General features: G+C 41.1%; 1 protein-coding gene across 5 annotated transcripts in view; it reads right to left on the bottom strand.

Moving 5' to 3' along the window:
* The window catches only part of SIPA1L2 (signal induced proliferation associated 1 like 2), a 235,123-nt gene that overhangs the window by 95,203 nt on the left and 123,354 nt on the right, over window positions 1-16,566 (bottom strand). For all 5 annotated transcript variants that reach the window (XM_034949114.3, XM_034949112.3, XM_034949111.3 and 2 more), the window contains one exon: window positions 2,246-2,379. In XM_034949114.3, the coding sequence (XP_034805005.3) occupies window positions 2,246-2,379 (134 nt within the window). The remainder of the gene's footprint in view (window positions 1-2,245; window positions 2,380-16,566) is intronic.

Here is a 16,566-nt window from a genome sequence, read left to right as displayed (position 1 = left end):
TGGAAATGAGCAGATGTATGCCTAAGAATGAGAAGAAGCAAGGCAGAGCAATGCTATGAAAATTAGGACATTCCTACAACTCTGAACCCACATTAGAAGGTTCACACAGAGAGGAAACCAGACATGATGATCCTGGACCTGACCATGATCACCCTTCTTCCATCCTCCCTTTCTCCTATCTCTCCATCTTCTTTTCTTCCACTCCCTTTCTTATCTTAGATTTAATTTTCCATAATGACCATTCCCGAGGCTGAACAGAGGAGCAGCAGCCAGTGGTATCCATGGGCAGGGTGATTCAGGGCTGAGAAAATTGCCACTAAATTTTGTCTCATGACTTTTTAGATGTCCTCAAATTCACCACAGAAACATGCAATGAATATTTGGAGCACGTGCCTCAGATCTAATATGATGAGAGAGAAAACCCCAGAACCATAAATCAAGAGAACTGGTTCTAATCCAACCTCTCTCTGACTCTGGTAAGAGTCCTCAGACTACTAACACCAGGAGCTGGGGTGATGGCAGTCATAAGGATACCTAACGTTTGCATAATGTTCCATAACACTGGACAACAGAACTATCTGCAACGAGGACAATGTTCTCTATCTATACTAATACAGGAGCCCCTAGCCACATCAACTATTGAACTCTCGAAATCACTAATGTCACTAAGGAAAAGGATTTCTAATTTTGTTTAGTTATTTTAAATTTAACATTTAAATTAAATTAAGTATTTAAATTTAATTTAAGTAGCCACCTGTGGCTAGTGGCTACTGAACTGAACAGCATAGGTCTATAACTTAAAATATGTCACTTTAGGAGAGGGGCTTTATCTCACTTATACCTAGAATAGAGCCTAGGTCACTGGGACACCTACGTACTAGATAAGATGAACAGGGGTACACATGTTCATGCAGCTGGAAACTAGAAAAGGGCTCTGTGTTTTCTCTGATCTAGAAGCAGTTAACCAAAATACATATTCTGGAATATCTCCCAAATATATATCCCTCTAATTAAAATGAGCCAAAAGGATAAAACCTAAAGTGCTGGACAGATCTAATTCTTTTCTTTTTTAAGAGATAGGGTCTTGCTATATTGCCCAGGCTGGAGTGCAGGGCCTATTCACAGGTGTAACCACACTGCCCTACAGCCTCAACTCCTGAGCTCAAGCCATCCTCCCACCCCAGCCTCCTGAGTAGCTGGGACAATAGGCATGTGTCACCATGCCCAGCTTCAGACTTAATTCCTTATATAAATCAATATCTACCTATTTAGCTATACATGTTGCATAATTTATACAAGAATCTCACTTTCCACTAAAAGCAAGACAAGCAAGAATCTAACCTGGGTCCTCAGTGTAACAAAGCGTGGGTAGTAATGACTGTCCTGCTGAGTTTTGGACTTGCATGGGGCCTGTAGCCTCTTCGTTTTGGCCAATTTCTCCCATTTGGAACAGGAACATTTACCCATTCCTGTACCCCCACTGCATCTTGGAAGTAACTAACCTGTTGTTGATTTTACAGGCTCATCAACGGAAGGGACTTGCTTTGTCTCAGATGAGATTTTGTTCTGTGGACTTCTGAGTTAATGCTGGAGTGAGTTAAGACTAGGGGACTGCTGAGAAGGAATAATTGTTGCAATGTGAGAAGGAAATAAAATTTGGGAGGGGCCGGGGGCAAAATGATATGGGTTAGATTTGTGTCCCTGCCCAAATCTCATGTCAAATTGGAGAAGAGGCCTCGTAGGGGTGATTGGATCACAGAGGTGAATTTTCCCCTTGCTGTTCTCATGACAGTGAGTGAGTTCTCACAAGATCTGATGGTTTAAAAGTGTGTGGCCCTTCCCCCTTTACTCTCTCTCTGTCCTGCTCCACCATGGTAAGATGTGCTTGCTTCCACTTCACCTTCCGTCATGATTGTAAGTTTCTTGAGGCCTCCCAGTCAGGTTTCTTGTTAAGCCTGTGGAACTGTGAGTCAATTAAACCTTTTCTTCATAAATTACCCAGTCTCAGGTGGTTCTTTATAGTAGTGTGAGAATGAACTAATACAGCCACTTAATATCCATGGCATGTTTCCAAATTTTTCATTTAGAATAAAATACTGCAATGCCCTTTTTAATTATCTTAAATGTTGCAATCATTAACATTAAAAAAAAATAAATTCAGTACCCTATCTAAAACAAACTGGAGCAGTAACACCAAAGGAGGTTTAGACTTTAGCCCAATAACTACGGCAAGCAGCCCCATTACCTCACTTGTCCTGAAAGCCACCCTGTAGTTGAACTGGGATCCTTCTTTCTCCTTGGCATCTTCCACCTTCTCTCTCCGGATGCTGACTGCTACTGGACCAAGGTTTTCATCTATTCCAAAGTAGTTTTGGTGCTCTATAATGGAAGAGAGAGGGTGGCATCAAAAGAATGAAAAAGGAACAAAGAGCAGGATGGGTATCTCTTAGTTTGTGTATCAAATCTCTGAAGAAATACCACATAGCTCATACACAGTGATTTCCTTGTATCTGTTTCATCAAGTCTTCTGGTTTCCAGTTCGGATGCATGCCTACATCTCATTTTCAATTACTTCCTCCTCTCATTCTGCTTTTCACTAGTTCATGAACAGCAAAAGCCTCCCTAACCCAAAATTGTTATTTTGTGATCATGTGAATAGCATCATCAGAAAGAGGTATTGTCATTCTTAGAAACTGTCAAAAGAGGAACATGGCTACTTGTAGAATCAATATTGAAAACAGTTTCCCTCCGTCTGGGAAAGTCATCATCTTTTACTCAATGAGGGCACCAAAGGTGACCTAAGTAGCCACACAAGCCAGCCAGATTAATCTTGGTGATCAGTGGTGTAGCTAAGATCGCCTTTTCATTACAATGTCACTAAAACAGCATAATGTTTATAAAGCTTATAATGTTCATAAAGTCCAGAGCACAATTTAGCAAGAGAAAATACACAAAAGGTCAGTTAGTTTCTAAAGTCAAATTTTATCCACAAATCCTATAACTTGGGTTTAAAATGTCATCAGCTAATCATTGCTTTCACGTAAAATCACTGGGCCATCTACACGGAAAGGGTGGCACCTGAGGCCATACTGTCCATCTAACACATGGATCCCTCCAGGACATCTTTCCTAAGAGATGGTCACATTTGTCTCTTCCTCGTATGTGCCATCACTATGTGTGGGCATTGTTTCAGCCATGGGAACATGGGGAGAACATTCCAGAAAATACCCGCTACTTATGAAGCAAATACTCTATTCTGAACCTTTCAAATGACATGAAGCTTACTGCTCTGTGAGCAACTCCCTTTAGACTGCTGGTTTCTTGTCTGTGAGCTCTGTTAAAAGCAGCCAAAGTATCTCATTGCAACTTTCAAACTTTTTAAATGTTTCCTCTGAAATGACCCGAACTTAACACAACATTCAAGATATGGTCCAACACACAAAATAGTGGGAGCAATGACCCAAATGCTTATTAATGCAGCTTAAAAATTTATCTATTTTTAGCAGCCCCATCACACCAATAATTCATGTGAGCAGGTGGGAAACGCAAACCTCCAGGTGTTATTCATTTATTTCTTAATGAACTGCTGCCAGGTCCATTCTCCCAGGTGTAGCCTCAAAAAATCGATTTTTTTTCACCCTGACTTAAGGTTTTGGCTACAAAGAAACATAATACAGGGAACATCTGCAAACTTGAAGGAAACCTATAGGTATTCCAAAGGCTTTTGGTTATGCCAATGCTTGCCACAATGATTTCTGAAGGAATAAGAAATGTTGCTGAGAAAGCAGAAAACAGAAAGAGATCAGCAAAGGAAAATAGCACCTGAATCACTCAGAACACACACTATCCAAAGCCACTAATGAATACTGGCTAGACCTTCAAAAGGCAAATCATTTACCTATTTGCTGTTTGCAACCAAATGGGATTAGTACTGACATTATTTCCCTTTAGAGTCAGGGGTAGAAGCAGCAAGTAAACTATTTTAAAAGATGAAAGGTGGGGGCCGGGCACGGTGGCTCACGCCTGTAATCCCAGCACTTTGGGAGGCCGAGGCGGGCGGATCACGAGGTTAGGAGATCGAGACCATTCTGGCTAACACGGTGAAATCCCGGCTCTACTAAAAATACAAAAAAAATTAGCCAGGTGTGGTGGCAGGTGCCTGTAGTCCCAGCTACTCGGGAGGCTGAGGCAGGAGAATGGCGTGAACCTGGGAGGTGGAGCTTGCAGTGAGCCGAGATCGCCCCACTGCACTGCAGCCTGGGTGACAGAGCAAGACTCCGTCTCAAAAAAAAAAAAAAAAAAGATGAAAGGTGAATTATTGATATGGTATATAGTCCTAGACTTGCACAAAAGCAAACTAGCCTATTTGTTTTAGTGGGTAATAAATCCCTTATGCTGCATAATGCTGCTTTGGTCAGCGACGCAACACATATACCAATGGTGGTCCCATGCGATTATCATGAGGCTGAAAAACTACTATTGTCTAGTGATGTTACAGATGTCATTACATGGGAATCCAACATATTACTCAAAGCCAAAAAAAAGTTCAGAAAAGTAAATTCTTTTAAGTAGAAAAAAGCTTACAGAATGAGAAATAATAGATACAAAGAAAGCATTTTTGTACAATTGTACAATGTGTGCATTAAGCTAAGTGTTATTACAAAAGAGTAAAAAAGTTAAAAAAATAAAGTTATAAAGTAGAAAAGTTACTGTAAGCTAAGGTTAATTATTAAGTAAATTTTTTTATAAACGTAGTGTTGCCTAATGTAAAGTGTTTATAAAGTCTGCAGTAGCATAATGTCCTACATTAACTCACTACTCAATCACTGACTCACGCAGAGCAGATTTTAGTCAGTCCTGCAAGCTCCATTCATGGTAAGTGCCCTATACAGGTGTACTACTTTTGATCTTTCATACAGTATTTTTACTATACCTTTTCTATGTTTAGACACAAAAACACTTACCACTGTGTTACAACTGCCTACAGTATTCAGTACAGTAACATGCTGCGCAGGTTTGTAGCCTAGGAGTAATATGCAATACCACAGAGCCCACATGTACAGGCTATCCCATCTAGGTTTCTGTAAGCACACTCTACGGCATTTGCACAATGATGAAATTGCCTAAGGATGCATTTCTCAGAACATATCTCTGTTCTTAAGCGATGCATGGCTGTATTGTGTACTGATAATGGCTAAGGTAACTATTACAAACATAAAAAGCTCCAGTGACATTACGCATACATAAACAAAGATCTGGTTTTAAGAAGAGCTGATCCAGAAGCAGGCAAAAAAAAAAAAAAAAAAGATATTCAATGAAAACATAGACTAAAAGTTAACTGTCTACTTCAGACTACTAAACTAAGTAGTACACTGTCACTATATTAAGCTGGCATTAGTGATTACTGGACCCATGGCAGTAGATCCAATGGAAAATGCATTTTTAAACTTAAAACTAAATCATTTTGGAATACTCTCAGTTGCAGTTAGTTAACCATGCTGACAATAACTTTCGTTTTTCCCTCAATGGGCCAAATGCATCATAAGCCAAATGCATTAAGAAAAATATTCACAAAGCACACAAAAATACAACAGTCATAAGACAAAAGCTTCCTTCTTATAACACATTTCAAAAAGTTACTTGCAAAAATACTCAATTCTATATTTGGTATTTGATGAGCTCCATAACAAGATCCAAAAGAATTTCAAATTATTGTAGGGAGTACAAGAGTAAATACATAAAACTACCTTTTATGGTAAGATAGAGAGCCCCAGATTAAGAAAATCAAATCACTAATTCTAATACATGACAACATAAAATGATCATATGTTTACTGCTCTCATACTCAGCAGGTGCCACAAGGACAGAAAACAGAGCCATGGCTGCCAGGGGCTGGAAGGGAGAGCAAAGGGCCAACTACAGAGGAGGCATGGGAGAACGTTCTGAGGTCACAAAGCTATTCTACACTGATTGTGGCAATGGTAACACCATATTTACTTCTCAAAACTCTCAGAAATGCACATTTTAGAAAAGTAAATTTTACTGTACATAAAATATACCTTCAGTTTTAAAAACTGGAGGGAGGCAGAGTCAATGGGGGGAAGGGCCAGTGGTCCTTGCAAATGGACGGGGCCTTCTGCACAGACAGACGCCATGACCATTTCACTCCCCCACAGCCTGTCAGTGGGGACAGTACCTATTCCTCAAGTCATCATCCTCTCTCATTACGGTTTCCTTAATTACTATTTAATCCTCAATCTGCATCATACTTTCTGCCATGCTATAGCTCCACTCAAGGTCTTGTTGCCAAATTCAACTATCTTCCAGGTCTCCTCCTGCCGGAGCTGTCTGCTATATGACACTGGTGGCCACTCACTTCTTGGCTGGGGCCCTCTACTCCTCCACTACTATGGCATCTCCCTTCCAGGTGAGATTGCTTTCTGGTCTTTCATTCTGGGTGTCCGGCATGGCTCCTCCTCTGGCCTCTCCTTACAGCATGAGTGTTTCTCAAGACTCCAGCTTTAGACCTTTCTGATTCTGTCTCTGTCTTTATACTTATATGAATGTCTATCTTCTATCTTTCCAACTACTTGCCCATCTTCTCCTTTACATTCCTCAGTGATATCATCCCAAGCTTCCTCCAGGCTCTTCTCTCACAAATCCCCTGACTCACAAAGGTCTAGGGAAGCACACTCCACCGTTCATGGCACCAATCCTGCTCCCTCTGCCTGGAATGTCTTCCACTTTTCTTCACTTGACATTCTTCTTACTCATCATTCAAGACTCAATCCAAACATCATTTCCACTGGAAATACTCCGCTCACCTCCAAAAAGGCCAAATCCTTCCAATTTTACATCCCGAGGCCCTAGTGTTGTAGTGCCTAATAAATGACAGGTGCCTAATAAACTGTTCTTGAATCACTGAACTAAAAGTAGCCTCCTCTGGTATTGTCCAAAAGCAATGGTTATATCTGACCTCAAGCAGGAATATCGAAATAAAAACAAGGAGGTAGCTCATTTCATGCCAGGAAGTGATAAGACAGTGTGAAGCATGTTGGAGGCTGCAGCAGGCATTTCTCTCAGTGACCGGAGCAATACAATTTCTTGAAGTATTTATAAAACTGAGAACTTATATATCTATTGAAACTTACATGGCAATAGACCTATCATGTCCTACCGCTGTAACAAATTTCCAAATTTCTAATAAACTTCTGGCTTAAAACAACTCCATTTACTGCACACAGCTCTGGAGCTCAGAAGTCAGTTTCAATAAGCAAAAATCAAGGTTCTGGAGTGACTGCATTCCCCTGGGCAGCTCTAGAGGAAAAATCCATTTCCTTGCCTTCTCCAGCTTCTAGACCTACATTCCTTACGTTTCTTGGCTCATGGCCCTTCCTCCATCTTCACAGCAAGCAGCCTAGCATCTTGTTTCAGTGGTCACATTGCCTTTCTCTTCTGTAGTCAAATTTCCCTCTGTTTTCCTCCTATAAGGACACCTGTGATTGCATTTAGGTCCCAGCCAGGTCCCACCTGGATAATCCAGCATATCTCCCTATCTCAAGATCCCTAACTTAACCACAACTGCAAAGTCTCTTTTGCCATATGAGGGAGTGTACACAAATTCCAGGGATTAGGACCTGGACACCTCTGGAGGCCATTATTTAGCCTTCCAAATATACTTAATCCACTTTAATTCACTTACACAAATGTTGAACAGTGGATGTCTCAACTGTGTGCCAGAAACTGATAAATACTGGGGATACAAACATAGCCTGCTTCAAAATGTTTTAGTGCCGTGGGGGTAATAATATAGGAAAGAGACAAAAATCACACTCCTCAATTGCCCTACTTTCCCTGGAGACACAGTAACATTGAAATTAGGCCAGATAATCACCCTACAATGGCCCCTAAGAGTTAAAATGAAAGGAAGAGTCACACTTGTTTCACTCTATATGAAAAGCGAAAAACGATTATGCTTAGCGAGGAAGGCATGTCAAAAGCTGAGACAGGCTGAAAGCTAGGCCTCTTGGACCAAACAGTGAACCAAGTAGTGAATGCAAAGAAAAAGTTCTTGAAAGAAAGTAAAAGTGCTACTTCAGAGAACACACGATTAAGAAGCAAAACAGCCTTACTGCTGATATGAAGAAAGTCAGAGTGGTCTGGATAGAAGACAAAAGCAGTTACAAGTCCCTTAAGCAAAAGCCTAATCCAGAGCAAGGCCATATCGCTCTTCAATTCTATGAAGGCTGACAGAGGTGAGGAAGGTGCAGAAGAAAAATTGGAAGCTAGCAGAGGCTGGTTCATGAGGCTTAAGGTAAGAAGCTATCTCCACGAGGTAAGTGCAAGGTGAAGCAGCAAGTGCTGACGGAGTGAAGCTATACCAAGTTAGCCAGCAAGTTATTTAGGTAAGATAACAGATGACAGTGGCTACGATAAACAACACACTTTCAATACAGATGAAACAGCCTTCTAACAAAAGAAGATGCCATCTAGAATTTTCATAGCTAGACAGAGGATGTCAATGCCTAGTTTCAAAGCTTCAAAGGATAGGCTTGACTCTCTTGCTAGTGGCTAACACAGCTGGTGGCTTTAAGTTGAAGCCAATGCTTACTGATCATTTGGAAAACCCTAGGGCCCTTAAGAATTATGCCAAACTACTCTCCCTGTGCTCTATCAGCAGAACAAAGCCTAAATGACAGCACATCTGTTTATAGTATGGTTTACTGACTTTTTTTTTTTTTTGAGACGGAGTCTCGCTCTGTTGCCCAGGCTGGAGTACAGTGGCGCGATCTTGGCTCACTGCAAGCTCCGCCTCCCGGGCTGACGCCATTCTCCTGCCTCAGCCTCCCTGGTTTACTGACTATGTTAAGCCCACTGTTGAGTACTAGTTCTGAGACAAAAAACATTCCTTTCAAAATATTACTGCTTATTGACAACGCATCTCATCACCCAAGAGCTCTGACGGAAATATGTAAGGAGATTACTGTTGTTTTCATGCCTGCTAACATCACATTCATTCTGTAGCCCATGAATCAGAGTATTTCTGGCTTTTAAGTCTTATTATTTAAGAAATACATTTTGTAAGGCTATAGCCGCCATACAGAGATTCCTCTGATGGATTTGGGCAGATAAAATTGGAAACCTGGAAGGGATTCATCATTCCAGATGCCATTAAGAACATTTATGATTCATGAGAGGATGTTAAAATATAAACTTAACAGAAATTTAGAAGGTGGCTCCAACCCTCGTGGATAACTTTGAGGGATTGAAGAGTTCACTGGAGGAAGTATTGCAGATGTGGTAGAAATAGCAAGAGAACTAGAATTAGAAATTGAGCCTGAAGATCTGATTGAATTGCTATAATCTCATGATCAAACTTATACAGATGAGGAGTTGCTTTTTACGGATGAGCAAAGAAAGTGGTTTCTTTTGATGGAATCCACTCCTGGTGAAGATGCTGTGAACGTTGTTGAAATAACAACAAAGAATTTAGAATATTGCATAAACTTGGTAGATTCAACAGTGGCAGAGTTTCCAATTTTGAAAGACGTTCTACTGTGGGTCAAATGCTATCAAATAGCATCGTATGCTATGGAAAAGTCTTTCCTAAAAGAAAGATTCAATCAATGTGGCAAACTTCACTGTTGTTTTAAGAAATTGTCACAGCCACCCTAACCTTCAACACCCACCATCCTGATCAGCCAACAGCCATCAATGTGGAGGCAAGATCCTCCATCAGACGAAAGGTTGACTTGCTGAAGGCTCGGTGATTGTTAGCACTTTTTAGTAATGAAGTTTTTTTTTTTTTTTTTTTTTTGTGAGACAGAGTCTCGCTCTGTCGCCCAGGCTGGAGTGCAGTGGCGCAATCTTGGCTCACTGCAAGCTCTGCCTCCCAGGTTCACGACATTCTCCTGCCTCAGCCTCCTGAGTAGCTGGGACTACAGGCGCCCACCACCATGCCCGGCTAATGCAATGAAGCATTTTTACATTAAGATACGTACACTGTTCTTTTAGATATAGCACTATCTGCATAGTAGACTACAGTATAAACAACTTTTATATGCACCGTGAAACCAAAAACATTGTGTGACTCACTTTATTACAATATTCATCATATTGATGTGGTCTGGCACTGACCCTACTGCATCTCTGAGCTGTGCCTTGTTAGGCTGGTCAGGCAGGGTCCAGCCATAAGACAGGTGCATCTTCTTCTTGGGCCAGTGAGCGTCCCAGGGAAGGCACCTCCAGTCTCCTGTCTAGAAATATTGAGCTCAAATAATGGGGTGGGGCTGAGCACCTCACTGTGTTGACTTTCACTAAGTACCCACTTTAGTTAAGTGCCTTAGTCCTGCCCTTTGCTGGGCCTCTTGTTCCATTTCTCCAGAATAAATCTTATTTCCCACCTGAGAGAGGGGCAAATAGTAAACTGGCTACAGGGGGAGGAGAGAGAATCTGGCCTTTTATAAAGCATGTAACCAGCCCCGTTTTCACTCCCCTAAGCCCTTATCCAAGGGTGCCTGGCTCTGTGGCATGGCCTGACTCACTTCTTGATGGCCTCTACCCTCTTCCCGTGACCACCCATGATGGGGGACGCAGGAGGCTGGCTCTCTCAATCTACTAGGAGTGGTCTTGCTCTTCTACGTGCTTTCATATACCCTGCCTTCCTTCGGCTGCTTCTCCCTGGTGCTTTTTTACTTTGTGGCATTATGCCCATTTTTAAAATTCCTTCACTGTCATTTTTATTGGTATTCTGGAAGGGGAAGAGATAACATGTTTCAATTTGCCTTATTTAACCAGCAGTCTCAAACCCATTTACTGTGCAATGTTATAATTATAAAAAGCTTACTTAATGGTTGTCTAATCTGGGCTTTGATACTTATCACGTGCTTAACCTTGGGTTAGTTACAGAACCTTTCTTAACCTCAGAATCCTCCCGGCTCCTAATATATCTAATCCATATAACACCATCATTGACCTGGGAGGGGTATTATAGTTGACAGCAGGCATGTTACTGGCAAAAAAAAGAAATCAAAACAAAAGAGCGCACATAAAATAAACTGCATCATCGAGTATTTTGATTTTGAGCCCAAAACTCCGGCACAGTTCATGGGTCAGCCTGAAGGTGATTCCCACTTTTAATCTCAAAATGCTGACCCGGAATCACCTGGAGAGGTTACACTGCACTCACAGAAGTCTTTTTTAAGAAGTGGTGTATATACTTCACTGAGTAATTTCTATCGTAAATTATACTTTTAAAAGTTTGGGAATCTAAAATTTGTATATTCCCCTTTTTATCAAAGATGGCAGGTGAATTAAAAAAAAATTCCCTTCATGCCTACCTTGCCAATCCATGTCACAGACCCATTTTCCTCTCTCTCTCTCACACAGACATCCACTTTCTTATTGCAAACACAGAGATGAAGTTCCTGCTGTTTACAAGCATCACACCTGCAGACTCACAGCTTTTATGTCTCCTAACCATCTTCTAAGGGCTCACAATGCTTTTGGTTTCACCAAAGAATACAGTAGGTTACCTGGATGTGTTTCCAAAGAAATCAAAATCTTCTATTCAATAATGTAAGACGCTGCCTAGCTTTTATAAAGGGCATCTCCACATACCATTAGGACATACAGAGACTGTGCCCCCTCCCATAACCACCAGGAGGGAAATAGTTGCCCTTTTCAAATGATATCCTGCATCCCCCTTTCAGGAAAGACCTCCTTGTTTATCTGCATGGCAAGAGGCCCTTCCCATCTTGGGCAGAGGACAATGAGCAAGGCTTCCCAGGGTTGTGTGCATTCAGACCCTCACCCACCCAGAGTCTGTTCTTATTCCGGGCAGAAGATTTCCATAAAATTGCTTCAAGGGTGAATCAAATGAAATCCTTCTTTGGCAGAACAGAAGGTATGAAAAGACTGTTGAGAAGCTGAATGAAAATCCACCTATCATGCAAATACAACAGGGCAAGATAAAAAAATCAGCTAACAAGATCGCAGTGCAGGAAATGAAGATGAGATTTAGTGCATTTCTGTGGTGCATTGTAACTGTTCAGTAAAGAAATAAATAATAATTTTAGCTCACAGGGAAAAAAAATGGGGGCAGGGGTGGTACATTGGACCCTAGCCCAAAAGCTGTTTCTAGATACGGTGATATCTTAGAAGAGAGGTTTAAGTGGTAACTCACTAATGAATTGACCAGTTAAGGATCACAACTCTGCAGGGCCTCCTGAGGCCAGGTACGTAAAAGACATTCACTCACAGCTCTGCCTTACAGGATTTATCAAAGCTGTTAGCATCCAGTGACCACAGCACCATTTATAAGTACACCAAGGCCACAAACAACTGTGCACCTGTACCTTCCAGTCCTTTACTTTGTTAATATGCACAGCAGAAGCTAGCTTGCTATTTTGCCATAAAATGCATTTTAAAGGTTCTTTGTTCTCTCAACCACTAGTTGATCACTCTGCTGATCTGGGTTACATAGGCAGTTAAATGCTCTTTCAATTCCTATCTATGATGTATCTTCTTTCACCTTTCTCTCCAAACAATTATGTGTATTTTAAATCACTTCCCTTTTTTCGAACACTCTAGAGTTATTTTTTAAAAAGTGAAAAGGGGACAATAAGTAAGTAAATGAGGGCAGGGCATAGTGGCTCCGGCCTATAATCCCAGCACTTTGGGAGGCAGAAGGAGAAGGATGGCTTGAGGCCAGGAGTTTGAGATCAGTCTGGGCATCACTGCAAGGCCCAGTCTCTACAATAAACCTAAAAAATACTAATAAATAAGCTGAGTGTGGTGGTGCATGTCTGTAATCCCAGCTACTCAGGAGGCTGAGGCAGGAGAATCGCTTGAACCCGGGAGGCAGAGGTTGCAGTGAGCCAAGATTGTGTCACTGCACTCCAGCCTATGAGATGGAGTGAGACTCCGTCTCAAAACAAAAAATAACAACAACAACAACAAAAAAAAACCACAAGAGTAATTCAACAGGCCGGGAGCAGTGGCTCACACCTGCAATCCCAGCACTTTGGAAGGCCGAGGCAGGTGGATCACTTGAGGCTAGGAGCTCAAGACCAGCCTGGCCAACATGGCGAACCCCATCTCTACTAAAAATAAACGAACTAGCCAGGCATGGTGGCACATGCTTGTAGTCCCAGCTACTCGGGAGGCTGAGGCACGAGAAGTGCATGAACCTGGGAGGTGGAGGTTGCAGTGAGCCGAGATCACGCCACTGCACTCCAGCCTGGGCAACAGAGCGAGACTCCATCTCAGAAAGACAAAAAAAAAAAAAGTAACTCAACAACCTCAAGAAGTATCAAACACCTTTGTTAGTGTTTCCTGGATTAAATTACCGAATTTACCAGGAAGTTTTGAAAAACATAGATTTTTGTCATGTATATTTTTGCTCTTTTGACCCAAATTTAACCAAGGTATTTGCTAAGCTTGAAAAATCCAAGGCATTACAGTGAAGACAATAATATTAAGTATCTTTCACAAAAATAAACTCAGTTCATCCTGTCTACTTATGAGGAGGCACAACTATTCTTACAGACAACACTGAGGCAGAAAGGTTAAGTGACTCGCTCAAAGTCGCAATCTGGTGGGACAGTGAGGATGCAAACCCAGGCAGTCCGGCTCTAGTGTTCTCTCACGGAAAGCAGCTCGAGGCTAAAAAAATTCATGCAAAGGTTTAAATTACAAAAATTAATTAATACAGGAAAGTGAACACAACTTAAAGATGAGACAACAAATGTATCCTTGACATAAAAACGGTATCTTGAAAAACATGATTTCAAGGAAAGCTAGAGTGAAAAATGAAAAGACTGAAGAAGGAAGGAAGGCAGATTATTAAAGGCTTCTTTTCATAACCTGTATTGTTAGTATTTGCTCAAAAGGAAGAAGAAAACACTAGGAAAGTATGAAAGGCCTCACCACTTCAAAGAAGAGAGGTGGAGCCCACTGATAACAGGATGGCTGTCCAGCTTTTATTTTAATTAAGTGGGACAAATAGTGAAATAAATTTTGGATCTAAACAAATACAAAGTGTTTAAACTAAGTTTCTACATTCTTTAAGAACTAATGCTCCAAGACCTTTACTTCCAACTTACTGTACCAGCAGCAAAATGCCAACAAGTGTTGTCAGTTAAACGCCATGTGAGTCAAACTGTAAAGAAATGTTAAGTCTTATTCCTTTTCCCAGGGAAATAATAGGGCATTCGTTCTTCTTCCCCAGTAACTGACTGAAGACTTTTTGGGGCCAGAGAGTCAGTAGGTTTTGAAATAGCATACAGACAGCCCTTTGCGGGTTCCTGCAACACTGTGGTGTATGGGAACTGTGACTGTCCAGATACGGCACCTCTGCAAGAGAGAAAGCCCCGGTGTTTTCCACCGACGGCCACATGGAGCCCGTGTGACCACAGCCCTTGGTGCTGAATCTCATGTGTATCTGGGCAATTCCTCCCCATTAAGGGCACCCGTGGGACTCGACGGGACCTCCATTTGGGGAGGCAATACTGGCCAGGGAGAGAGGTGAAGAACTCAGTCGATTACGTCTTCAGAGGGAGGAATGTGTATCTTAGAATAGTACTATTGTTAGATGGCACTCTGTTCACCCGTATGAATTTAATAGTGTCCAACTCCCTATTAATTTTCGTCAATGACTGTATAAAATCAGAAGGAAAAAACAGCCACCAGGCATGAAATTCAAAGCAAATGCAGCCATGCATCACTCAGCAGTGAAGTTCATTTGATATGTAAAGGTGTAGGCCTGCCTACAACTGTCACATTAGTGACACTTAAGTGAGTGTGTTTGGAATGGGGTGATGGACTTCACCAGACACCTTTCCCCAGCCCTCTCTACCATATGGTTCTACTTGTTTCTCTCTTCATCTTTGAACCACTAAAAGAAAGTATTGCCCTCTAAAGCCTGTAGCAGTGGTGTGAACAATAGTTTCTTTTTAAAGGGAAAAGTCTTACACATTTATTTAAGTAACCCTGGGAAGCAGGGGGGCATGCTATTGACAAGCACTGCTCTAAGCCCTTTACAGGGGGGATTTGTATTATTATCATCCCATTTTACAGATGATTGACTAGGGCACAAAGTAGTTCAAGGATTTGCCCCAAATTGAGTTGGAATGTGAACCTCAGTGTGCACTCTGCCTTAAGTGATGTCATTTGCCCGCCATTCACAGACCTCTATTTACCAAGAGTTGACCTCCAACTATAATTAAAATGCATGGACACTTTTACCTAATGGCAGAAAGATAATTCCCCAGCCAAAAAACGGTTAAATTGGTATCAAGAGAGGTAAGAGCGTTATTACACAAATTCTAGAAGAATCTATTTGTTCATTTAGCAGGATTTACATACAACATATTATCCTTCAGTTAAAATACTAATGATAAAAATTAGCACTGGAGGAAAGGGTGGGTTTACAAAGAGCTAGGTAAGAGAGCAGTTACCAGAAACAGTGAAGTTGGCTGCTTACAAGAATTCTATGGTCGTTCAATAAAGCAACATAAAGCTTTGTTATTTATAGGAACTACTTACAAATTCTTTCTTCTTGTCTTAAAGAAATAGATCATAATTTTAAACATATGAGCACTTATGACTTACATTTGTAAAATTTTTAACTTTTTATTTCAGAATTCTTTTAGATTTCTAGAAAAGCTGTAAATAGCAGAGTTCCCTTATACCCATCTCCCAGTTTCCCAGTTGTTAACATCTTACATTATTTTGGTACATTTGTTATGATGAACGAATCAATACTGTTATGTTATTAACTAATGTCCATACTTTATTCAGATTTCCGTAGTTTTTAATGGAATGTCCTTTTTCTGTACAGGATTCCACCCAGGGTACCACATTCCATTCCATTTAGTTGTCATGTCCCCTAAGGCTCTTACGGTCTGTGATTTTTTTTTTTTTTTCTCAGACTTTCCCTGCTTTTGATGACCTGGACAGCTTTGGGTACCAGTCAGGGATTTTGCAGAATGTCCTTCATTTGGAATTTTTCTAATGTTTTCCCCTAATTGTACTGGGGTTATAGATTTGGAGAGGAAGCCTGCAGAAGAGTCATTCATACCCAGGGTACAAGCTACCCACAGGACTTACCACTGTTGATGGTGACCTTGGTGACCTAGGGAGGTAGTGTTTGCCAGGCTACTCCATTGTAAAATTATTTGCCCCTGTCTTTCCATAAGATACCTTTTGCAAGTGAGTCACTAAATGCAGCCCACATCCAAGTAGGAAGGTGGTGGGACACTGACTTAAACTCTTATAATGATAAATTACTCTTTCAAGTAAAGATTTCTTTACAAAAATGGACATTCACTAATGTATTTGGTAAGTTGTTTTGTAGAGGTATTGCATCTACAAGGGGACAGGAAATTATGCATCTTCCCCTATTACTGTGCTTCTATCAAGCTGGTAAGTTTCTCTCTCAAGTAAAGCAAACACGGTCATTAACTTATCTGCCCAGATCATGGCTGGTAAATACCTGACATCTCCTCATGCATTCAGTGCAGATAACGATAATTGATAATGGCTCTTAAAAAGCAGATGCAGTTC

This window comes from Pan paniscus, chromosome 1, assembly GCF_029289425.2.
Source record: "Pan paniscus chromosome 1, NHGRI_mPanPan1-v2.0_pri, whole genome shotgun sequence".
Lineage (NCBI taxonomy): Eukaryota > Metazoa > Chordata > Mammalia > Primates > Hominidae > Pan > Pan paniscus.
This window is presented reverse-complemented; position numbering and strand designations above follow the sequence as displayed.